This window comes from Oncorhynchus mykiss, chromosome 25 (genome assembly GCF_057628025.1).
Source record: "Oncorhynchus mykiss isolate SJ-2025 chromosome 25, ASM5762802v1, whole genome shotgun sequence".
Lineage (NCBI taxonomy): Eukaryota > Metazoa > Chordata > Actinopteri > Salmoniformes > Salmonidae > Oncorhynchus > Oncorhynchus mykiss.
In genome coordinates, this window is record NC_143046.1 from 51,949,339 (window position 1) to 51,976,279 (window position 26,941).

At 43.0% G+C, this 26,941-nt stretch overlaps 1 protein-coding gene across 14 annotated transcripts in view; it reads right to left on the minus strand.

The window, feature by feature from the left end:
- Positions 1 to 26,941, minus strand: part of LOC110504176 (connector enhancer of kinase suppressor of ras 1) — a 144,211-nt gene that overhangs the window by 44,788 nt on the left and 72,482 nt on the right. For 2 of the 14 annotated variants that reach the window (XM_036962456.2, XM_036962457.2), the window contains exons 3-6: positions 23,649 to 23,851; positions 23,424 to 23,508; positions 5,198 to 5,239; positions 2,246 to 2,365 (exon numbers count right to left, since the gene is read on the minus strand). In XM_036962456.2, coding sequence (XP_036818351.2) covers positions 2,246 to 2,365; positions 5,198 to 5,239; positions 23,424 to 23,508; positions 23,649 to 23,851 — 450 coding nt within the window. Of the gene's footprint in view, positions 1 to 2,245; positions 2,366 to 5,197; positions 5,240 to 10,806; positions 11,221 to 19,743; positions 20,132 to 22,335; positions 22,921 to 23,423; positions 23,509 to 23,648; positions 23,852 to 26,941 lie in introns of those variants that run through there. The other 12 variants (XM_090220473.1, XM_090220472.1, XM_036962458.2 and 9 more) reach the window with 11 other exon arrangements.

The following is a 26,941-nucleotide window of genomic DNA, read 5'->3' on the forward strand; positions in this document are numbered from 1 at the left end:
GGTTTTTAGACATTTTTCCTAAAAAATGTAATATTACATTTACATAAGTATTCCGACCCTATACTCTGTACTTTTTGTTGAAGCACCTTTGGCAGCGATTACAGCATTGAGTCTTCTTGGGTATGACGCTACAAGCTTGGGACACCTGTATTTGGGGAGAATCTACCATTCGTCTCTGCAGATCCTCTGAAGCTCTGTCAGGTTGGATGGGGAGTGGTGCTGCACAGCAATTGTCAGGTCTCTCCAGAAATGTTAGATCGGGTTCAAGTCCAGGCTATACCTGGGCCACTCGAGGACATTCAGATACTTGTCCCGAAGCCACTCCTGCGTTGTCATGGCTGTGTGCTTAGGGTCGTTGTCCTGTTGGAAGGTGAACCTTCGCCCCAGTCGGAGGTCCTGAGCAGGTTTTCATCAAGGATTGATGTACTTTGCTCCGTTCATCTTTTCCTCGATCCTGACTAGTCTCCCAGTCCCTGCCGCTGAACAACATCCCCACAGCATGATGCTGCCTCCAACATGCTTCACCATAGGGATGAATGCCAGGTTTCCTCGAGATGTGACACTTGGCATTAAGGCCAAAGAGTTGGCTTCATCAGACCAGATACATTTTTTTCTCATGGTCTGTGAGTCTTCAGGTGTCATTTTGGCAAACTCCAAGTGGGCTGTCATGTGCCTTTTACTGAGGAGTGGCTTCAGTCTCGCCACTCTACCATAAAGGCTTGATTAGTGGAATGCTGCAAATATGGTTGTCCTTCTGGAAAGTGCTCCCATCTCCACAGAGGAACTCTGGAGTTCTGACAGAGTGACCATCCGGTTCTTGGTCACCTCCCTGACCAAGGCCCTTCTCCCCCAATTGTTCAGTTTGGCCGGGCAGCCAGCTCTAGGAAGAATCTTGGTGCTTTGAAACTTCATCCATTTAAGAATTATGGAGGCAAAAAGCCTCCCGGGTGGTGCAGTGGTCTAAAGCACCGCATCGCAGTGTTGCAGCGTCACTACCGCCTAGGGTTTGATGCCAGACTGTGTCATAACCAGCCATGACCGAGTCCCATAGGGTGGTGCACAATTGGCGCAGCGTCATCTGGGTTAGGGGAAGGTTTGGACGGTGGGGCTTTACTTGGCTCATTGCGCTGTAGTGACTCCTTATAGCGGGCTGGGCGCCTGCAGGCTGACTTCGGCCGTCAGTTGAACAGTGTTTCCTCCGACACATTGGTGCAGCAGGCTTCAGGGTTAAGCGAGCAGGTGTTAAAGAAGCATGGTTTGGCGGGTCATGTTTCGGAGGACGCATGACTCGACCTTCGCCTCTCCCGAGCCCGTTGCAGCTTGCATCGATGAGACAAGATCATAATCACAAAATTTGGGAGAAAATATTTAAATATGGTGGCCACTGTGTTCTTGGGGACCTTCAATGCTGCAGAAATTTTTAGGCTCTGTGCCTCGACACAATCCTGTCTCTGAGCTCTATGGACAACTCCTTCAACCTCGTGGCTTGGTTTTTGCTCTGACATGCACTGTCAACTGTGGGACCTTATGTTGACAGGTGTGTGCCTTTCCAAATCATGTCCAATCAATTGCATTTACCACAGGTGGACTCCAATCAAGTTTTGGAAATGTCTCAAGGATGATCAATGGAAACAGGGTGCACCTGAGCTCAATTTCAAATCTCATGTTTGTAAAAAAACAAAATGTCACTGTCATTATGGGGTATTGTGTGTAGATTGCTGAGGAAATGTTTTTTTTTTAATCCATTTTATAATGAGGCTGTAACGTAACAAAATGTGGAACAAGTGAAGGGGTCTGAATACTTTCCGAAGGCACTGTATAACAATGGAGGTCAAGTGAGGACTAATTGCATAGAGTGAGTGACAGCTGGAGGAAAGTGGACAAGAAGTTTGAAGAAATGATCGGAGAGGATGATTAAACAGATGGGAAATAAGGAGGACAAAGAGTGAGAGAAGTAATACGTTTGAAATGTAGAGCAGAGAGAGATGGAGATCCCTAAAGGACGACCAGGCTGACCTAAAGGACTTATGTCAGATTAGTAAGATAGAGGTAGAAGGCGCTCAATAGAAGGTGTTCTGGTATTCTCTGTCTCTGACCAACCTGACTAACCAAAAGGTAGAGGGAGACGTGGCAGAGGCAAAGGAAGAAACAGACAGAGCCCAATAACAGGTGATTGGTTAGCCAAAGCCGGTCCCAGATCTGATTGGTTAGTTAAACATTTTGACATTGACAGTGGACCAGTTACCAGGTGGTCGCCGGGGGAGACAGGCACCAGGTCAACACTCTCCAACTGGGCAGTGTGGGAAAGGAGCGCCTCTGGACTGCAGTTCAGGATCTCATCGCACACTGCCTCCAACTGACGACACTGACGGGACAGACAGATGTTGTATATGAAAAATGGTTTCACTTATATTTGATATCTTATATGGGTATACAATTTGATTTCTACAGATCTTATCCAGAGTGACTTACATTTACCTTACGATAGCTGGGTGAGACAACAACATATCACAGTGGTATCAATAAAGTACTTATCAGTAAAGTCACTACTACTAGGATTTCTTTGTGTGTGTGTGGGCGGTGGGGTTCTCCAGGATTCATTTAAGGTACTATTTGAAGAGGTAGGTTTTTAGACATTTCGAAAGGTGGGCAGGGATTCTGCTGTCCTAGCTTCAAGAGGAAGCTGGTTCCACCATTGGGGTGCCAGGACAGAGAAGAGCGTTGACTGGGCTGAGCAGGAGCTGACCATCATAGGGTTTGAGCATAACCGAGTGCTTGTGTTGGGGTGTAGGGTTTGAGGATAGCCTGAAGGTAGGGAGGAGCAGTTCCCCTTGCTGCTCTGTAGGGAAGCACCATAGTCTTGTAGTGGATGTAAGCAGAGGAGCGGGGCGACATGGGAGAATTCGAGAAGGTTGATGACACGAGCCTGGATTAGGACCTGCGTCGCTTCTTGTGTGAGGAAGGGCATAGGGCATACAAAGCAAGAGAAGGTAAAGAGGAAGGATCATAGGTACTCAGGACGTTTAGTTTTCCTCCATTTCTGCTCAGCTGCCCGCAGCCCTTTTCTATGAGCTCGCAGTAAGTCACTCAGTCACGGAGTAGGAGTGGAGGGCCGAGACGGTCGGGAGCAAAGGGGACAGTGAGAGTCAAAGGATGTTGAAAGGGACGAGAGTAAGGTTGAAGAGGCAGAATTAGGAGACAGGAGAGAAGGATTTAGCAGAAGGTAGAGATGATAGGATAGAAGATGAGAGTAATGGGAGAGAGAGATTGCAATGGTGCATGGCCGTCTGGGTAGGAGCTGAGTTGGTAAGGTTGCTGGAGAGAGGGAAAGAAAAATAAACAAAGTAGTGAGCAGAGACACAGAGGGGGGTTGTAGTGAGATTAGTAGGCAAACAAACTCTAGTAAAGATGAGGTTAAGCACATTGCCTGCCTTGTGAGTGGGAGGGGACTGGGAAAAGGAGAAGTCAAAAAAGGAAAGGAAGAAAGATGTGGAAAGAAATTCATCAAAGCCAGGTGTTACGATGTTGAAGTCACCCAGTATGATGAGTGGTGAGGCATTGTTGGGAAATTAGCTCATCAAGGTGTCAAGCTCATTAAGGAAGAGCAAATGTTGGGTGATAGATGGCAACAATATAAAGCTTGAGTGGACAAGTGAGTGACCGCAAGGAATCCAAATGAGGAGATAGACAGGTTAGAGGGGGGAAATATTTTTTTTAAAATGTGACTTTGGAGAAATTAGTAGCATTGTGCCACCAGCGCGACTATCCAGATGCTCTCGGACTATGAGGGAACACTTAGTCAGAAGACGACAGAGCAGCTGGAGTAGCAGTGTTCTTCGGGGTAATCCATGTCTCCTTCAGCGCCGAAAAGTGGAGTGATTTAAGGGCAAAATAGGCTGACATGAACGCTGCCTGATACTAGGAATTCCACATGGGTTGTGTGCGCAGGGTATACTAAATTAGAAGGGTTGAAAGCCAACGGGTGGGGAACGTGTAAAGCTTACAGAAAGAAGAGTGAACAGGGATAGAAAACACACAGTTGACAAAGCTGCAAAAGAGTAAAACAAGAATCTGAAAATAATTAGGTAATATACTCAAGTGAGAGAGTGATGTGCAGCCTTCCTCTTTTTCCTTCCTAGAATAACTATGCAGAACAACTCGCCAGAAAAGTCTTTGTTTTGGTGACGGTCTTAGTTTTGGCGAAGAGACCGCCTCTGACAAGACTGCCGCTGATATGACTGCCGCTTACGATCTACGCTTACTTATAATATAACCTTCTTTCACCATGTTTCATTCCTATATTTTGATGTATAAAATCAAATGCTTCAAATTCAGTTGCTGTTAGCATTAAAATTAAACAATTACAATAAAAATAGTTTTGGGGGGGTTGCACTGCACATCTAGTAGACACACTATATATACACCAAAGTATGTGGACACCCCATCAAATTACTGGATTTTACTATTTTAGCCACACCCGTTGCTGGCAGGTGTGTGAAATCAAACACACAGCCATGCAATCTCCATAATCACGCTTCAGCATCTGGCAGTCCGACGGTCGAATCTGGGTTTGGCGGATGCCAGGAGAACGCTACTTCCCCAATGCATAGTGCCAACTGTAAAGTTTGGTGGAGGAGGAAAAATGATCTGGGGCTGATTTTAATGGTTAGGGCTTGGCCCCTTAGTTTCAGTGAAGGGAAGTGAAGTCTTAACACAACAGCATACAACGACATTCTAGATGATTCTGTGCTTCCAAATTTGAGGCAACAGTTTCGGGAAGGCCGTTTCCTGTTTCAGCATGACAATTCCCCTCTGCACAAAGCGAGGTCCATAAAGGAATGGTTTGTCAAGATCGGTGTGGAAGAACTTGACTGGCCTGCACAGAGGCCTGACCTCAACCCCATTGAACACCTTTGGGATGAATTGGAATGCCAACTGCCGAGCCAGGCCTAATTGCCTAACATCAGTGCCCGACTTCACTAACGCTCGTTGCTGAATGGAAGCAAGTCCCCAACATCTAGTGGAAAGCCTTTCCAGAAGAGTGAAAGCTGTTATAGCAGCAAAGAGGGACCAACTCCATATGAATGCCCATGATTTTGGAATGAGAGTTCGACGAGCAGGTGTCCACATACTTTTGGTCATGTGGTGTATTTGAGTAGGGACAGATTTAGAAAACAGTGGCTATGAGTATACTCACGATGGAGATTATGTCCTTTTCTTTCTCGTAAACTGTTGAATCCTGTCAAAAAAGCACAGTGAAAACAACAAGATCAGGGACAGGTGTAAACCTTACAAATAATATACAAACACCCGCTGAGACCGAAAAACCATTTGCAGAGAGCAGTGTCATTTGACAATTGGACGATCTGATGGTTTCATGTCCCACTTTCTCTGATAAAAAAGGCCTGAGGCATTCCCAAAGACCAGGAAGTGGACAATCCAAGAGTACAAGGAACACTACAACACCCACAATCCTCTCTGCTAACACTAACTGTGACACATGCCATCCAGGCCACTCACGGTATTTACCTCACTCGTCATTTCATTGACAAACACCTTTTTAGAGAGGCAGACCAATTGTATTCAAAGTCACTGTTTCGCAATGTGGATACCAGGCTATGTCAACATAGAGGAGTGAGTGGGAGGTACATTTTTTCCCTGATATACAGTGCGAGTGTGTGTTTAACTGGGTTGCCCTGTGAGGGAGGGTAAATCCTGTGAACTCCTGTGAGCAGTGAATGCTAGGATTAGAGTTAACTAATTAAAGGTTGTGTGACGTGAGAGATAAAGCAAGAGATTAAGGGAGAGAGAAAGAGTCTCTTGAGTTGGATTTATTTACATCAAAAGGTAGCCTAATTTCATAAGAGTCCACACCCCATGCAATTGGTTGTATATGCCTCAGCCCGAAGAACCACACATCTGGAAAAACATTTACTCATTTCGGATTGTGGCATATCGCTGCATCTACAAAACAAAATGGCCTGGGACATGGACGATCTACATTAGACCGCTTTTGAGCTCTGAAAACATCGGCCAAACTTTGATTTTGGAGCGGAATGCCTCTTTAAAATTAGAAGTGAAAGGCAAGACCTTAGACCAAATAGCTACAATTTGCAATGTATACATGCACCAGCCAGGAAAAACCCAATAACCTAGCAATGGGTTAATAACATCGAAGGAGTAGGACTAGACGCATTGTAGCATAGCTCTATGACTGATATTGACAACTTCCCCCTAAGGCTGCTATTGACAACTTCCTCAATGATACATTTTTCTTCTGTATTTGTGAACCCGCAGAACAGGATATGACATCTCTGGGCCAGTGTCCCAATTGGCACCCTATTCCCTACATATCCCTACATACATAGGGAGTACGGTGACATTTGGGACGCATCCCGAGTGAAAATCTGCCTGCCCTGAAACTACTCTTAGATCAGGTGGGTAATGGTGAGAGAAAGCACAAGTGTAAATCTAAGCTCACTTCTCAGTGTCACTTCCTCTTTGTGTACTGCACGGATGCACGCCAGACCCAAAGCACCACAGCACCCACTACCCAGCCCTGTTAGTAACAGGCCCCTCCACTTCGATGTTCAATTTTTCCTCAACATGAGTTCCGCACAAACTGTGGTTGTTTCTTAGCAGAAGAATGAATATAAAAGCCTACATTACTTTTATAATATAAATAAAGCCTTCATGAAATTTGGCCTCGGGCTTTGGCCCGTCTCACACATGTAATGAGCCTTCATTGGAATTTAATGAAAGATTGAGTGAGAATTTGCAGCAAATCAGACAGTCCCCCCTACTCCAACACAAGGTTAGGCAAAACTACTCAAACATTATGTTCACTTTTCCAATATAGTTATGTCATATGTATTTATTTTACCAGGTAAGTTGACTGAGAACACTTTCTCATTTAAAGCAACAACCTGGGGAATAGTTACAGGGGAGAGGAGGGAGGTGGGGGGTGGGGGGAATGAATCTGTAAATTTAAAAAACAAGAACATGGTGCTGTCTGGTTTGCTTAATATAAGGAATTTGAAATGATTTATACTTATGATACTTAACTATATTTAAAACCAAATACTTTTAGAGACTTTTACTCAAGTAGTATTTTACTGGATGACTTTTACTTGAGTCATTGACAATTGGGTACTTTGTCCACCACTGCATGCATTAGGTACATGAATATCAGTATCACTACTCATCCAAATAACTTGCATATGGCTCTCAGGTGAATCCTGTGGCTCATTACACCGTGTTTGATATGGTATGTTCACTACTTGGGTTGAGATCAACAGTACTAATAATAATAATAATAATAGTTTAATTCACATTGCAACTCATATGGCAGCAGGTAGCCTAGCGGCTAAGAGCATTGGTCCAGTAACCGAAAGGTCGCTGGTTCGAATCCACGAGGCAGTTGCTTGCTCAAGGGCAACAACACTTGCTTCCCGGGCGCCAATGACATGGATGTCGATTAAGGCAGCTTCCCGGCACCTCTCGAGATTTAGAGGGGTTGGGTTAAATGCGGAAGACACATTTCGGTTGAACGCTTTCAGTTGAGCAACTGACTAGGTATCCCATTTCTCTTCCCTAGGGAACATAATCTAATCTGTATCAGTTACAATAGAAAATGTTTCTATCAGACCTTTCAAATACTGAGAATTTGCTTTAGCCTGCCTGCCTGCAGTGGTTGGTGTTTGCACTTTTTGGGACTTGAATCCATTGCAACAGGCAAACTCAATCAAGCACAGCCAAAGTATTTGAAATGATTCAGCCAGCAAAGAATCACCACCATGTTTGACCGTTTGTATAAGGTTCTTGCTGTGGAATGCAGTGTCGGGTTTTCACCAGGCATAAATGGGACCCATGTCATCCAAAAAGTTAACTCAAGTTTGCCAAAAAAGCACCTTGAAGCACCTGGATGATGATCAAGACTCTTGGAAATATGTTCTATGGACAAATTATTCAAAAAATATAACATTTGGATGACATTGGTCCTATTATGCCTGGCGAAAACCAAACACTGCATTCCACAGTAAGAGCCTGTGTAAGGGGGCAATTACTTTTTCACAAAGGGGGCATTGGGTGTTGCATTACTTTCCTTGTGAAATAAATGAAATAAGTATGTAATTGTTGTGTTATATGTTCCCTCAGGTTCCCTTTATCTGATATTTTTCAGGATGGAAAAATGCTTTCAATGCAAACTATTTTTCCACTCCTCAGTTGTCCAGTGTTGGTGATCGCGTGCCCACTGGAGCTGCTTCTTCTAGTTTTTAGCAGATCGCAGTGGAACCCGGTGTGTCTGTTTGCTGCAATAGACCACCCGTGACAAGGACCGGCGATATGTGCATTCCGAGATGCCATTCTGCACACCACTGTCGTACTGTGCCGTTATTTGCACGATTGTTGCCATTCTCCTTCAACCTCTCATCAACGCCCACAAGACAGCCGCCGACTGGATGTTTTTTTGGTTGTCGCTCCGTTCTCGGTAAACCCTAGACAGACTGTTGTGTGTGAAAAGCCCAGGAGGCAGGCTGTTTATGAGAAACTGGAATCGGAGCGCCTGGCATTGACGATCATACCACGCTCAAAGTCAGGTCACTTGGTTTTGCCCATTCTAACATTCAATCGACCAGTAACTGAATGTGTCGCTGCCAGCTTTATTATAACAAGCCACGGCCATGTGACTCACTGTCTGTAGGAGATAACCATTTTTGTGAACGGTGCCTAATAATAATAATAATAACTGTGTATATTTTTTAAGAATATCATCTTTGACAGCAAAGGACAAATGAAAATTTCCAAAACAATGAATTTAGAAGTATAGATTTGGTTATTATGCTTGAGCAAAAGAACACAGCATAAGCCATTGCAAAATGCATGGAATTGCAGAAAATATGCTTTGAAAAGGCAAAAAGTTCTCTCAACTGCATGGCAATATCTGTAGAATTGCAAGAAATTTGCTTTAAAAACGACAAAAATGTCCCTGCGCTTAAAGGTAGACTCAGCGAAATTGCGTTGCTACGAGCAGCACCGCAGACATTGAAAATAGTGAGATGCAAGTCTCACACACAGTATCTGCGCATGTGCACGGTGTGGAAGCCATGGCACCAAAACAGTGGAGAAGTTGATCCTAAACGCTTCAACGCTCGTAGTTGTTGCGGAAATTGACCCACTATGGCATTTACTTTCTGCATCTGCATCATATCGCTAAGTATACCTTAGTTGAGGAGAATATCCCCCCCAAAAAATGTGATACTGTCGCAAAGCTAGTCAAAAAGCAGCATTCCCCAAGAGAGGATGGCTTTCAGTTCAGCAGTGCTAAATTCATGAACTTCTTTGACGAAAAGATCATGATCATTAGAAATTAAATTACAGACTCCTCTTTAAATCTGAGTATTTCTCCAAAGCTCAGTTGTCCTGAGTCTGCACAACACTTCCAGGACCTAGGGAGTTTTTAAATCCAATATCTCTTGACACATTCATGAAAATAGTCATGGCCTTCAAGCTGCATCCCTATTCCAACTAAACTACTGAAAGAGCTGCTTTCTGTGCTTGGCCCTCCTATGTTGAACATATTAAACAGCTCTCTATTCCCCGGATGTGTACCAAACTCACTAAAAGTGGCAGTAATAAAGCCTCTCTTGAAAAAGCCAAACCTTAACCCAGAAACTATAAAAACATAAATAAAAATAAATAATAAAAAATTAAAATTAAAATAAAAAAAATGTATATATATATATATATTTTTTTTAATAAAAATGTAAATACATAAAAAAATAAATAAATAGGTCTATATCGAATCTCCCATTCCTCAAAAAAAATTGAGAAAAAGGCTCTTGCGCAACAGCAACTCACTGCCTTCCTGAAGACGAACAATGTATATGAAACGCTTCAGTCTGGTTTTAGATCCCATCATAACACTGAGACTGCATGCATGAAGGTGGTAAATTACCTTTTAATGGCGTCAGACCAAGGCTCTGCAACTGTCCTCGTGCTCCTAGACCTTAGTGCTGATTTTGATGCCATCAATTACCACATTCTTTTGGAGAGATTGGAAACCCAAATTGGTCTACACGGATAAGTTCTTGCCTGGTTTTAGATCTTATCTTTCGGAAAGATATCAGTTTGTCTCTGTGGATGGTTTGTCCTCTGACAAATGTTCCTCAAGGTTCTGTTTTAGGACCACAATTATTTTCACTATATATTTTACCTCTTGGTGATGTCATTCGGAAACATAATGTTAACTTTCACTGCTATGCGGACGATATACAGGTGTACATTTCGATGACACATGGTGAAGCCCCAAAATTGGCCTCGCTAGAAGCCTGTGTTTCAGACATAAGGAAGTGGATGGCGGCAATTTTTTAAACTTATAAACTCTGCCAAAACAGAGATGCTAGCTCTAGGTCCCAAGAAACAAAGAGATCTTCTGTTGGATCTGACAATTAATCTTGATGGTTGTACAGTCCTCTCAAATAAAACTGAAGGACCTCGGCGTTACTCTGGACCCTGATCCTCTCTTTTGACGAACATATCAAGACTGTTTCAAGGACAGCTTTTTTCTATCTACGTAACATTGTAAAAATGATGCAGAAAAGTTAATCCATGCTTTCATCACTTCTAGATTAGACTACTGCAATGCTCTACTTTCCGGCTACCAAAACGACTGCTAAAATCTTGACTAGAACCCCAAAATTTGATCATATTACTCCAGTGCCAGCCTCTACACTGACTTCCTGTTAAGGCTAGGGCTAATTTCAAGGTTTTACTGCTAACCTACAAAGCATTACATGGGCTTACCTGTATCTCTGATTTGGTCCTGTCGTACATACCTACACGTATGCTACATAGTCTGCCTATCCATGTGAGAGACGCAGACTCTGTCTCAACCTTCAAGTCTTTATTGAAGTCTCATCTCTTCAGTAGGTCCTATGATTGAGTGTAGTCTTGCCCAGGGGTGTGAAGGTGAACGGAAAGGCACTGGAGCGACGAACCGCCCTTGCTGTCTCTGCCTGGCCGGTTCCCCTCTCTCCACTGAGATTATGCCTCTAACCCTATTATGGGGACTGAGTCACTGGCTTACTGGTGCTCTTCCATGCCATCCCTAGGTGGTGTGCGTCACATGAGTGGGTTGAGTCACTGACACGATCTTCCTGTCCGGGTTGGCGCCCCTCTCGGGTTCGTTATATTCAGCCTCGTCTTAGTTGGTGATTTGAAAATATCCCTTTGGGGGCTGTTATATCCTGCCTGGTTGGCAAGGTTCGGGGGTATTTTCGGACCCCTCCCGTCTCTGCCTCCAGTATTTATACTGCAATAGTTTGTGTCGGGGGGGGGGATAGGGTCAGTTTGTTATATCTGGAGTATTTATTCTGTCTTATCCGGTGTCCTGGGTAAATGTAAGTATCCTCCCTCTCCTCCCGGAGGACCTGGGACCTTGCCTCAGGACTACCTGGCCTGATGACTCCTTGGTCTGATGGTCTGACGACTCCACCTGGTCGTGCTGCTACTCCAGTTTCAACTGTTCAGCCTGCGGATATGGAACCCTGACCTGTTCACCGGACGTGCTACCTTGTCCCGGACCTGCTGTTTCCGACTCTCTCTACCGCACCTGCTGTCTCGAACTCTGAATGCTCCGCTATGAAAAGCCAACTGACATTTACTCCTGAGGTGCTGACCTGTTACACCCTCTACAACCACTGATTATTTGACACTTTGAACATCTTGGCCACATACTGTTATAATCAACTTTTATTTTTTTTATCTCAAATCTTTTTCCGAGCCACCATGCTTCTACATCCGCATTGCTTGCTGTTTGTGGTTTTAGGCTGGGTTGCTGTATCACACTTTGTGACATCAGCTTATGTAAAAAATGACTTTATAAATACATTTGATCGATTGATTGGAGAAATGGGCTTAAATGCCAACATTTCTCTACACAGCTAAAATGGGGGCCTCATACTTAGCAGGGCCAACCGCATACCCTGCCATGACCCCTGCCACACCCCCTGCCACGTTCACCACGTACAGTGCCTCCAAAAAGTATTCACACCCCTTGACTGTTTCATCATTTTGTTGTTACAGACTACATTTAAAATAGATTAAAATGTTGATTTTTGGTCACTGGCTTACACACAATACCCCATAATGTCAAACTGGAATTATGTTTTTTTTCTTTTTTCAATTCTTTTTCTAATTGATACAAAATAAAAAGCTGAAATGTCTTGAGTCAAAAAAGTACTCAACCCCTTCGTTGTGGCAACTCTAAGTTCAGAAGTAAAAATGTCCTTAACAAGTCACATAATAAATTGCATGGACTCAATCTGTGTGCAATCAGTGTGTTTAACATGATTTTTGAATGACTACCTTCTCTGTACCCCACACATACAATTATCTGTAAGGTCCCTCAGTCGAGCAGTGAATTTCAAACAGGAAGGTTTTCCAATGCCACACAAAGAAGAGTACCTATTGGTAGCAGACATTGAATATCCCTTTGAGCATGGTGAAGTTATTAATTACACTTTGGATGTTCTCAATTCACCCAGTCACTACAAAGATACAGGATTTCTGGATTTCACCATGATGCCATTTGTGACTTTAAAACTGTTAGAGTTTAATGGCTTTGACAGGAGAAAACTGAGGATGGATCAACAACATTGTTGTTACTCTACAATACTAACCTAATTGACAGAGGGAAAAGAAGGAAGCCTGTACATGATTCAAAATATTCCAATAGCATCCTGTTTGCATTAAGGCACTATAGTAATACTGCAAACAAAGTGGCAAAGCAATTAACTTTTTGTCCTGAATACAAAGTGTTGTGTTTGGGGCAAATCCAATACAACACATTACTGAATACCACTCTCCATATTTTCAAGCATAGTGGTGGCTGCATAATGTTATGGGTATGCTTGTAATCGTTAAGGACTGGGGAGTTTTTCAGGATAAAAAAATGAAAAGAAAATGGAGCTACGCACAGGCGAAATCCTAGAGGAAAACCTGGTTCAGTCTGCTTTCCACCAGACACTGGGAGATTAATTCACCTTTCAGCAGGACAATAACCTAAAACACAAAGCCAAATCTACACTGGAGTTGCTTACCAAGAAAACAGTAAATGTTCCTGAGTAACCCAAGTTACAGTTTTGACTTAAATCTGTACTGAACAAAAATATGAAACGCAACATGTGAAGTGTTGGCCCCATTTTCCATGAGCTGAAATAAAAGATCCCAGAAATGTTGCATATGCACAAAAAGCATATTCCTCTGAAATGTTGTGCACAAATTTGTTTACATTCCTGTTAGTGAGCATTTCTCATTTGCCAAGATAATCCATCCACCTGACAGGTGTGGCATATCAAGAAGTTGATTAAACAGCATGCTCATTACACAGGTGCACCTTGTGCTGGGGGACAATAAAAGGCCACTTTAAAAAATGGGCAGTTTTGTCACACAAAACAATGCCACAGATGTCTCAAATTTTAAGGGAGTGTGCAATTGGCAGGCGGACTGCAGGAATGTCCAACAGAGCTGTTGCCAGATAATTTAATGTTAATTTCTCGACCATAAGCCGCCACCAACGCCGTTTTAGAGAATTTGGCAGTACATCCAACAGGCCTCACAACCGCAGACCACGTGTAACCACGCCAGCCCAGGACATCCACATCCTAATTTCTTCATTTCAAGTGACTAATTTCCTTCTATGAACTGTAACTCAAGTAAAATCTTTAGAATTGTTGCATGTTCTGTTTATATTTTTGTTCAGTATACATACAAATCTATGGCAAGACCAGAAAATGGTTGCCTAGCAATGATCAACAACCAATTTGATAGAGCTTGGAGGAATTTGTAAATAATAAAAATGGGAAAATGTTGCACAATACAGGTGTAGAAAGATCTTAGAGACTTTCCCAGAAAGACTCACAGCTATAATCACTGCCAATGTTGCTTCTACAAAGTATTGACTCAGGGGTTTTTCATTCAAGGGTTTTTCTTTAGTTTTACTATTTTCTCCATTGTAGAATAATAGTGAAGACATCACAACTATGAAATAACACATATGGAATCATGTAGTAGCCACAAAAATGTTAAACAAATCAAAATACATTTTATATTTGAGGTTCTTGAAAGTAGCCACCCGTTGCCTTGATAACAGCACTGCACACAAATAGTACAAATTAAAAAAAAACCTTTAATCAGTAGGTGTCCAAACCTTTGACTGATACTGTATGAGATTATTCTATTCATTTTCAATAAATTTGAAAATATGAAGAAAAACATGGGTATTGTGTGTAGATGGGTAAGACATTTATTTTTTAAATAAATGTTGAATTCAGGCTGTAACAACAAATGTGGAATAAATCAAGGGATATGAATACTTTCTGAAGGCACTGTAAGCCCCTTCTTGATACAGAAATGTGTGTTTCTATGTACCTCTGTTCACTTTGTCACTGTGCCTCTTCGTGTGTATTTTTGCTCTTGACCAAATAAGACAGAACGTGTTCCCTGTTAGCAGGGCAGACAGGAACAATCTATTAAAAGACAGAGGGACATACCTAGGGTGGATCTCATTACACTTCAACACACTAACACCAAACAACCCAGACCTGGGTTCAACAACTATTTGAAAAATTTCCAATATATAATTACCGTTTGCTTTAGCCTGTCTAAAGTAACAGATGGGTAGGGTTTGCTTTTTTGCGACTATTATTTTACTTCCATTGCGCCAGGCAAGCTCAATCAAGCCCAGCTTAAGCATTTGAAATGATTTCAAACCGTATTTGAACCCAGGTCTGCACTGAACCAACCCATGTGAAATATTAGGAGCATATATCTCTTTAAATGATGGTGAAGGGACTACAAAAAGCAAGTGTTCATTTTCTCCTTGCTCTATATTTGATAATTACTCCAAACACTAAACACAATAAAACTTCACCTTAATGAACTACAAATGCTAACTTATGATGTAAGGCAAAGGCTCTAGAAAGCTTTGCATTAAATCGGAAAACAATTCATATTTTAAATTCAAATGTCTCATTTCCCTTCATTGTATACTGTAGCATGAGTGATCAAAGTGAGGAGTCGTCGTTGACACTGGTGTCGGTTTAAAATGCTTAGGAGTCTACTGACTCATGTACGTCAATCTAAGTAACTTAATAAAAAAATCCCCACTAAAATCCGTCAGTTTAAGGTGCACTATATATATATATATATATATATATATAGGTCAGTTTACACTATATATACACACAAAGATATGTGGACGCTTCAAATTAATGGATTCGGATATTTCAGCCACACCCGTTGCTGACAGATATATAAAATTATGCACACAGACATGCAATCTCCATAGACAAACATTGGCAGTTGAATGGCCTTACTGAAGAGCTCAGTGACTTTAACATGACGTGGCACCGTCATAGGATGCAACCTTTCAAACAAGTCAGTTGCTTGCTAGAGCTGCCCCAGTCAACTAAGTGCTGTTATTGTGAAGTGGAAACATCTAGGAGCAACAACGGCTCAGCAGCGAAGTGGTAGGCCCCACAAGCTCACAGAACTGGACTGCCAAGCGTTGAAGCGCATAGCTGCCTAGATGACAGCTTTGCACACTCTTGGCATTCTCTCCACCAGCTTCACCTGGAATGCTTCCAACAAGCTTGAAGGAGTCCCCACATATGCTGGGCACTTGTTGGCTGCTTTTCCTTCCCTCCACGGTCCAACTCATCCCAAACCATCTCAATTGGGTTGATGTCAGGTGATTGTGGAGGCCAGGTCTTAAGATTAGTATTTATTTTTGTATGTTTTTATTTAACCTTTAACTAGGCAAGTCAGTTAAGAACAAATTTTTATTTACAATGATGGCCTAGGAACAGTGGGTTAACTGCCTTGTTCAGGGGTAGAACAACAGATTTTTTACCTTGTCAGCTCGGGGGTTCGATCTAGTAACGTTTCAGTTACTGGCCCAACGCTCTAACCACTAGGCTTCTTGGTTAAATAGCCCTTACACAGCCTGGAGGTGTGGTGGGTCATTGTCCTGTTGAAAAACAAATTATAGTCCCATTAAGCACAAACCAGATGGGATGGCGTATAGCTGCAGAATACTGTGGTTGCCATGCTGATTAAGTGTGCCTTCAATTCTAAATAAATCACTGAGTGTCAGCAGCAAAGCACCCCCACTCTGCGTCTCACAAATACACAGCGGTTGGAACCAAAAATCTCAAATATGGACTCATCAGACCATAGGACAGATTCCCACCGGTCTAATGTCCATTGCTCATGTTTCTTGGCCCAAGCAAGTATTTTCTTTGTATTGGTGTCCTTTAGTGGTGTCTTTTCAGTAATTCTATTATAAAGGCCCAATTCACACAGTCTCCTCTGAACAGTTGATGTTGAGATGTTACTCTGTGAAGCATTTATTTGGGCTGCAATCTGAGGTGCAGTTAACTCTAATGAACTTATTCTCTGCACAAGAGGTAACTCTGGGTCTTCCTTTCCTGTGGCGGTCCTCATGAGAGCCAGTTTCAACATAGCACTTGAAGGTTTTTGCGACTGCACTTGAAGAGACTTTCAAAGTTCTAGAAATGTTCCGTATTGACCGACCTTCATGTCTTAAAGTAATGATGGACTGTCATTTCCCTTTGCTTATTTGAGCTGTTCTTGCCATAATATGGACTTGGCCTTTTGCCAAATAGGGCTATCTTCTGTATACCACCCCTACCTTGTCACAACACAACTGATTGGCTCAAACACATTAAGAAGGGAAGAAATTCCACAAGGCACACCTGTTAATTGAAATGCATTCCACGTGACCACCTCATGAAGCTGGTTGAGAGAATGCCAAGAGTGTGCAAAGCAGTTATCAAGGCAAAGGGTGGCTACTTTCAAGAACCTCAAATATAAAATGTATTTTGATTTGTTTAACACTTTTTTGGTTACTACATGATTCCATATATGTTATTTCATAGTTTTGATGTCTTCACTATTATTCTACAATGTAAAACACTTTAAAAAAAGAAAGAAAAAACCTTGAATGAGTAGGTGTGTCCAAACTTTTGATTGGTACTGAGATGAGATAGTAAGTAAAGCAGCATGTAAACATTATTAGAGTGACTCGTTAAAGTGTTGGGTCACTATTAAAGTGGCCAGGGATTCCATGTCTATGTATATAGTGCAGCAGCCTCTAAGGTGCAGGGTTGAGTAGTCGGGTGGTAGCCGGCTAGTGATGGCAATTAACAGTCTGATGGCCTTGAGAAAAACAGCTTATTTCAGTCTCTCAGGCCCAGCTTTGAAGCACCTATGCTGACATCGCCTTCGGGATGATAGTAGGGTGAACAGGCTGTGGCTCGGGTGGTTGATATCCTTGATGATCTTTTTGGCCTTCCTGTGACATTGGGTGCTGTAGGTGTCCTGGAGGACAGGCAGTTTGCCCCCGGTGATACGTTGGGCAGACTGTACCACCCTATGGAGAGCCCTGCGGTTGCGGGTGGAGCAGTTTCCATACCAGGCGGTGATACAGCCCAACAGGATGCTCTCAATTGTGCATCTGTAAAAGTTTGAGGGTCTTAGGGGCCAAGCTGAATTTCTTCTGCCTCCTGGGGTTGAAGAGGTGCTATTGCACCACACTGTCTGGGTGGGTGGACCATTTCAGATGGTCAGTGATGTGTACGCTGAGGAAATTGAAGCTTTCCACCTTCTCTACTGCGGCCCCGTCGATGTGGATAGAGGCATGCTCCCTCTGCTGTTTCCTGAAGTCCACAATCAGCGCCTTCGTTTTGTTGACATTGAGGGAGTGGTTATTTTCCTGGCACCATTCCGCCAGGGCCCTCACCTCTTCCCTGTAGGCTGTCTCGTCGTTGTTGGTAATCAAGCCCTACTACTGTTGCGTCATCTGCAAACTTCATGATTGAGTTGGAGGCGTGCGTGGACACACAGTCATGGTGAACAGGGAGTACAGGAGGAGGCTGAGCATGCACCCTTGTGGGACCCTGTGTTGAGAATCAGAGAAGTGGTGTTGTTTCCTACCTTTACCAACTGGGGGGTGGTCTGTCAGGAAGTCAGACCCAGAGCTCAATGATGAGCTTGGAGGGTACTATGGTGTTATAGTGAATGAACAGCATTCTGACGTAGTTATTCCTCATGTCCAGATGGGGTAGGGCAGTGTGCAGTGTTATGGCAATTGCATTGTCTTCTAACCTATTGGGGCGGAAAGCAAATTGAAGTGGGTCTAGGGTGACAGGTAAGGCAGAGGTGATATGATCCTTCACTAGCCTCTCAAAGCACTTCATGATGACAGAAGAGAGTGCTTCGGGGCGATAGTCATTTAGTTTAGTTCCTTTTGCCTTCTTTTGTACAGGAACAATGGTGGCCATCTTGAAGCATGTGGGGACAGCAGACTGGGATAGGAGAGATTGAATATGTCCATAAACACACCAGCTAGCTGGTCTGCGCATGCTTCTGAGGACGCGGCTAGGGATGCCGTCTGGGCCAGCAGCCTTGCGAGGGTTAACATGTTTAAATGTCTTACTCACGTCGACCACGGAGGAGAGCCCACAGTCCTATTCAGTCGGGTTCAAGTCCGCGCTCTGGCTGGGCCACTCACATTGAGACTTGCTGCCACCACCATGCTTCACTGTAGGGATGGTGCCTGATTTCCTACAGACGTGCCGCTTGGCATTCAGGCCGAAAAGTTCAATCTTGGTTTCATCAGACCAGAGAATCTGGTTTCTCATGGTCTGAGATTCCTTTAGGTGCCTCTTTGGAAAACTCCAAGCGGGCTGTCATGTGCTTTTTACTGAGCCGTGGCTTCTGTCTGGCCACTCTACCATAAAGGCCTGATTGGTGGAGTGCTACAGAGATGATTGTCCTTCTGGATGGTTCTCCCATCTGACGAAGAGGAACTCTATGCCACAGGTCACCTCCCTGACCAAGGCCCTTCTCCCCCGATTGGCAGGCAGCCAGCTCTAGGAAGAGTCTTGGTGGTTACAAACTTCTTCCATTTAAGAAATTATGGAGGCCACTGTTCTTGGGGACCTTCAATGCTGCAGACATTTTTTGGCACTCTTCCCCAGATCTGTGCCTCGACACAATCCTGTCTCAGCACTCTACAGACAATTCCTTTGACTTCATGGCTTGGTTTTTGCTCTGACATGCACTGTCAACTACGGGACCTTACATAGACAGGTGTGTGCCTTTCCAAATCATATCCAATCAATTGAATTTCCCACAGGTGGACTACAATCAAGGAGGACGATCAATGGAAAAAGGATGCACTTGAGCTTAATTTCGAGGGTCTGAATAATTATGTAATTAAAGGTATCCGTTTAAAATGTCTAGAAACCTGTTTTCACTGTCATTATGACAGTGTAGATTGACAAACTATACATTTTAGAATAAGGCTGTAAAGTAACAAAATGTGGAGGAAGTCACGGGGTCCGAATACTTTCCGAATGCACTGTAGTATGTCAACCAGACCACTAACCAGACCTCCCTGATGTCGAGGGGTTGGGTTGAATGCAGAAGACACATTTCAGTTGAATGCAGGTGCGCAACTGACTAAGGTATCCCCATTTCCCCGTAGTAAGAAGCTCCACGCTGCATAACATCTTAGAGAAGCCATACTCACTGTTCTAAACTACAGTAGCCTATATACTGACACGCTTATGTATTGTTACCATCAGGCCATTGGAAACGTAGATGTAAACACTAACGGCTTTGCATTATGTTAGCCATCTCCTTCTCACATACCTCAATACGACTCCTTCAAGCAACTCTCGCTTGATCCTCTCTCCACGTTTAAATTAACTGAATTGAGAATCTTTGTTCTCTTTCTCTCTTCCCCCCACCCCCACACACACGCTCGCTCTCTCTGTCCAGTATGTACCGCTCTCTGTAGTGGACTTTGCTTGCTGTTGCTCTAACCGGTTCCAGTCCGATCTTGTCCTGTACTCTCCAGTCCTACAGAGTTAGAAGAGTACCGATTGAGAGCCACTAGTCAGTGGAGCACTATAGGATCACAGCAGCTTACTCCTGGCCCAACAAAATCCTTCAGGGCACCAAGGAAAATAAACCCTGTGAGTGGGGAGGGAGGGAGGCGGGTGGACACGTACTTACAGAGAGAGCGAGAGAGAGAGAGAGAGAGAGAGAGAGAGAGAGAGAGAGAGAGAGAGCGAGCGAGCGCACACACACGAGCACAAACACACACACAAAGACACATGAATGCACCACACATCCATACATACATTTCATACATGCCGGAAATGAAAGAGAGTCCTTTATTTTCTATGAGGACCCAGAGACATGGTTTGCGTCCCAAATGGCACCCCTCTTCCCTACATAGCACGGAAACAAGGATGGCCCATAGGGCTCTGGTCAAAAGTAGTGCACTATATAGGAATTGGGTGTCTTTTGGGACGATCTGTCTGGCCCTTGTTCTTGTTACAGATTAACCAATTCTCTAGAAACAAGCAAAGTAATAATCATTGAAAGCATCAGTCTCTGAAACAAGGTGACATTAGATTTGACATTTGTGTTTGTTGCCAAGGGCTAACTTTGTTGTACGCAGAGGAGGGGGATTGGGTGTGTGCGAGCGTGTATTCTGCCGACCTTACTAGAGCTATCAACTTGATAAATGATGCCTTGAGAGATGGACAGAGGACCAATCCACCTGTCTGGATGTCCTACGTTATTTTTATTGAGTGTAATAGAAATTCCTTATAAACTTCAGACACATACTGTACGCTTATTTATTTTTTTCCCAACGACAAAACCGCTGTACAAAAACCTGCTGTGAAGGACATCACTCGGTCCTTTCTGTCTTAACTCTCAGCTACCTTGCCTTGAGACTCAAGTGATTGCACTTACAAAGCTGCCTTGCGCAAGCACCCGAGTCTTGGATCCCGACCCCTTAATATCCAGCATCTCTCAATGATACACATCCTACCTATGATAGAGGCCTATGACTATAGGTCCTGTGTCGCTCAGTTGGTAGAGTATGGCTCTTGCAACACCAGCATAGTGGGTTTGATTCCCGGTACCACTGGTACCTAGAATGTATGCATGCGTGGACAGTAAGTCGCTTTTGATATAAGCGTTTGCTAAAATGGCGTGTATATTTATTATTTAGGGGAGAGTGGGGTAAGTTTAAAAATAAATAAAAATGACATTTAGCATCACTCCGTCATGGGAAATATAGTATTCTTTCTAACAATGTGTACATATATGTGAGCAGGTTGCGTATCCCTGGAAATAATCAGAATTCACGTAAACATTTTTAAAACCATAGCTTGTCCAACAAAAGCAGTCTCTAGGCACAACTTACCCCAGGTATGGGGTAATGAGAGCCGTGGGACAGGGTAAGTTAAGCTGCCTTTAAAACCATGTCTATGTGTAATAAACCATCTTTATTTCCCCAAACACAATTCAACACAAATCGCTTTTTTTGTCTGAATCATTTTAAGCATCTTTTAAAACACAGGCTTAACACCTAACCAACACTTTGTACTTTTAAAATTAAATTATGCATTTTGTGTATGGTTTCCTAGAAACAAGGATGGCTCAACTTATCCCTAAAACACACAATAGAAGCGGGCAGTGGCTTGCTCACTGGGTCCAAAAACAGGAACCAACCAAACAATGACCAGTAACTTCAGCGTAGAACAATCCACCGTCAAAACAATCTGGCGTAATGACAAAGTCTGACAAAGTTTTGCGCGCTAATTACTTTAAGTCTCATGTTTGGACAGACTTCATACAAAAACCAACAAGCTGGCATTTGGCTGGACAAAACACCCTTAGAAAGCATCAACATCCCTCAAGGGCCTTCATTGTTCTAATGCAGACCCCATCACACACACTCACTTCCCACCTTCCTTCCCTTCTGAGGGGTAGTGGGTTCTTAACCATAGAAATAGTGGGAGTAGACTGTCCATTGTATTTCTATGCTGCTTTACTCAAGAGAAAGTCAGTCATATTCATGAATTGGCTTCAACAATGTGCTATTATTACCGTTGGAGCACAGTGAATGTACCGAATGAGCGTGCACAGCGCAAAGCGTTTCGAGTCCGTTTTAAAGAGCTTTGTATTGATTTGTGAAGAAGAGGTCAAGTCTATTATCACGTCTCTTATGTTTTAAGGCGAACAACTAAAAAGAGGACCACAAAAAAAGCGAGAGAGTAAACAAAAAGCAAAAGCAATTTTCTACAAGAAAACAAACTTACAATGATGGAAGACTGGTCTAAATTGACACAAACTGTGCGCACCACAAACAAGCAGACAAAACCAGTTAGCTACTGCAATAAAGAAAGAAACAAAAACGGCTACAGAGGAGAAATGACCTACCTTGGCTGGAGACAATCCAGAGTTGCAAAATAGGGCTATAAGTAAGAGCACTAAATATAATACCTTGGGGTCCTCTTTCTCTCCCTCTGTCTGTCTATCTATCGGTGTCTCACGACTGCACTGCAGGCCACAGCAGGTGAACTACAGGGAATTACACAAGTTGAGTTTCAGTAAACCTTTCCATCAGCTCGCTCTCCTCTGTCCCTGCTTCTCACTCCCTCCCCCCGGTCGGTCGCTAACTCTCTCTCCTCCCCCAGGCACTATCTACGGAAAGATCCAGGGCTGTCTTTCTCACGAGTCACAAGTAACCAGTTTAACACATTCATCCACCTTCCCCACTCGTACAACATTTCCCATCACAAAAATAACAAACACGGAATAGCAACAACAGCAAAAGACTCCTTCGGCAGTCAACCTGTGCGTCTTCAAGGTGCCTGAACCTAAACTATTCCAAGTATGCTGGAGATAAAGAATGCATGCATGGTCGGTGCTTATACAAGAATTCCACAATAGCAGAGGAGTGAGATTACTGTTGTCGTGCCGTGTTAGGTGGCTGATTAAACTAGCAAACCAAACAAACACAGTGGTGGTTCCTCTTTGGAAGTTGGCTGCATGCGTTTTAACCCACAAGAAGCTGGCCTGCCCCGTGTACACTTCCTCTAAAAACCACCAAAAAAAATCTGGTATGTATTGTTTGGTCAAACTAGAATATTTAAGCCACTCATTCAATGTGTAAGTTTTCAAAATGTTGTTTATAAGGCCTAGAGTTTTTCCTGGTTAGCTTACTCCTACCTATTAGGTAAACGACATTAATCAAATTGGTATAAAGCAGTGAGTGCCTACACTAAGAAAACATGAACAGCCATGCCTGAAAGACTGCTAAATAGCAAGTTAAATAGTTAATCAAATAGCTACCCGGACTATCTGCACAGATGCTTTTGGCACTAACTTTGTCTCATCACATGTGCGGCTGCCACAGTTTAATATCTGTAGCAAAACGAAAACAACTATTTCTAATTTCATAAATACAAATGTTTCTCCTGGTTTCTGTCTGTTTTGTTTGATGCCTATTGGAGCAGTAGACGTACCTTGTGTACTGTGGTCCCCAGCTCTTTACAGTGGGTGATGATGTTCCTACTGGTCGTGTAAGCACTCAGCTGTGCAAACTGGTACCTGGACACAGACAGTGAGCACAAGACGATGAAGATGTGTCTCTTTAATGTCTATTATTTCCACTAATTGGTGTTTTGACCAATCGGATCAGCTCTTTTGCCAATAATTGGCCATATATAAAACAGGGTTGTTTAATGTACCTGTTGAGCAGAGAGAAGAGGCCCTTGGCAGAGGTGATGAGCTCCAGCACCACCTGCAGCACGCTGGCCGGCAGCCTGGTGGCAGTCTGCCCGTCGTAGGGGTTCACCCTCCAGCGGACCTGGATACCCATGGTCAGGGAGTGGACCACAATGCGCAGCTTCTCTGTCAGGCAGCGCAGGCTCTCTCCACCCATACCGTACGTCTGGGGAGGGAGACCGGGAGGGGAAAACAGTGGGAGGCTGTTGAGAGTGAGACAACCAGGGGCCAAGTTTGCTGGGAGTTCACATGCACACGCATTGCACACAAGCACAAGTCGCACACACAGTTACTCAACTTGAAAAGTAGGCCTAGTACAGTAGGTCTTAGTGCATCTGTTATCATAAAGCCATGATGCACAATGACATCTAAGAGAGAGTGCCTGTCTACACAAATGATCACATGTAAACTCAACCTACAATAGCATTAATAACATGGCAAACATACGCACAGCTGGTACACGCCACTTCCAAAAGATTGCACAGCTGCCAAAATATTACACTGCTTCCAAAACATTTTTCACTGTGTATAAACTACTTCATTAAAGATCCACAGAGGCCCAACTGAAAGCACAAAAGCTAAAAATCCGATCTGGGAAAGAAGAATAGATGGTCAGATGGGAGTCATACTGTTGGCCTCATTCTGTTAAACTCTGAGTGGTTGTTTTGTCAGAAAATAGAAAGTGAAATATAATTTGAAAGCTACAGTCAAAGTTTAGGGTGAAATCAAACGGAAATCTTACTGCTGTCAATGTCATAAGAAATCACCCCCACACACCATTAAAGCCATGAATCATGAGTTAGTCATTTTCATAGCTCATACAATGTAGGTCAAGTCACCAAAAGTGCAAACATCTACACTGAGTGTACAAAGAATTAGTAACATTTCTAAAATCATAATTCCACTTTGACATTATTGGGTATTGCGGGTAAGCCAGTGACACAAAATGTCAATTGAAGCCATCTTAAACTCAGGCTGTAACACAACAAAATGTGGTACAAGTCAAGAAGGGAATATATACACTTAGGTTGGAGTCATTTCAACCTGTTTTTCAACCACTCCACAAATGACTTGTTAACAAACTATAGTTTTGGAATGTGGGTAAGGACATCTACTTTGTGCATGGCACAAGTAATTTTTCCAACAATTGTTTACAGACAGATTATTTCACTGTATCACAATTTCAGTTGGTCAGAAGTTTACATACACTAAGTTGACTGTGCCTTTAAACAGCTTGGAAAATTCCAGAAAATTATGTCATGGCTTTAGAAGCGTCTGAAAGGCTAATTGACATCATTTGAGTCAATTGGAGTTGTACTTGTGGATGTATTTCAAGGCCTACCTTCAAACTCAGTGCCTCTTTGCTCGAAATTATGGGAAAATCAGAAGAAATCAGCCAAAATCTCTGAAAAGAAATTGTAGACCTCCACAAGTCTGGTTCATCCTTGGGAGAAATTTCCAAACGCCTGACGGTACCACGTTCATCTGTACAAACAATAGTACGCAAGTATAAACACCATTGGACCACGCAGCCGACATACCACTCAGGAAGGAGACGCGGTCTGTCTCCTAGAGATGAATGTACTTTGGTGTGAAAAGTGCAAATCAATCCCAGAACAACAGCAAAGGGTCTTGTGAAGATGCTGGAGGAAACAGGTACAAAAGTATCTATATCCACAGTAAAACGAGTCCTATATCGACATAACCTGAAAATCCACTCAGCAAGGAAGAAACCATTGCTCCAAAACCGCCATAAAAAAGCCAGACTACGGTTTGCAACTGCACATGGGGACAAAAATCGTACTTTTTGGAGAAATGTCCTCTGGTCTGATGAAACAAAAATAGAACTGCTTGGCCAGAATGACCATCGTTATGTTTGGCTTGCAAGCCGAAGAACACCATCCCAACCATGAAGTATGGGGGTGGCAGCATCATGTTGTGGGGGTGCTTTGCTATAAGAGGGACTAGAGCACTTCACAAAATAGATGGCATCATGAGGGTGGAAAATTATGTGTATATATTGAAGCAACATCTCAAGACATCAGTCAGGAAGTTGAAGCTTGGTTGCAAATGGGTCTTCCAAATGGACAATGACCCCAAGCATACTTCCAAAGTTGTGGCAAAATGGCTTAAGGACAACAAAGTCAAGGTATTGGAGTGGCCATCACAAAGCCCTGACCTCAATCCCATAGACAATTTGTGGGCAGAACTGAAAAAGCGTGTGCAAGCAATGAGGCCTACAAACCTGACTCAGTTACACCAGCTCTGTCAGGAGGAATGGGCCAAAATTCACCCAACTTATTGTGGGAAGCTTGTGGAAGGCTACCCGAAACATATGAAGGAAGTTAAACAATTTAAAAGCAATGCTACCAAATACTAATTGAGTGTATGTAAACTTCTGACCCACTGGGAATGTGATGAAAGAAATAAAAGCTGAAATAAATCACTTTACTTTTATTTCACATTCTTAAAATAAAGTGGTGATCCTAACTGACCTAAAACAGTGAATTATTACTAGGATTAAATGTCAAGAATTGTGAAAAACTGAGATTAAATGTATTTGGTTAAGGTGTATGTAAACTTCTGACTTCAACTGCATGTATGTGCACACACACAGTGCATTCGGAAAGTACTCAGACCCCATCATTTTTACCACATTTTGTAACATTACAGCCTGATTTTTAGATGGATTAAATTACCCTAAATGTTCCCCTTCCAACAGGACAATGACCCTAAGCACACAGCCAAGACAACGCAGAAGTGGCTTCGGGACAAGTCTCTGAATGTCTTAGAGTGGCCCAGCCAGAGCCCGGACTTGAACTCGATCGAACATCTCTGGAGAGACCTGAAAACAGCTGTGCAGCGACGCTCCCCATCCAACCTGGCAGAGCTTGAGAGGATCTACAGAGAAGAATGAGTAAAACTCCCCAAATTCAGGTGTCCCAAGCATGTAGCTTCAAACCAAAGAAGACTTGAAGCTGTAATCACTGCCAAAAGGTGCTTCAACAAAGTACTGAGTAAAGGGTGTGAACATTTCTGTAAATATGATATTCCAGTTAATATTTTATAAATATGCACAAATTTATAAAAAACGTTTTTGCTTTGTCACTATGGGGTATTGTGTGTAGATTGATGGGGTATTTAAAAAAAAAAAAAAAAAAAATTACAATAACGCTGTAATGTAACAAAACGTGGAAAAAGTCAAGTGGTCTGAATACTCCAAATTCAATGTATGCACAGTACCAGTCAAGTTTGG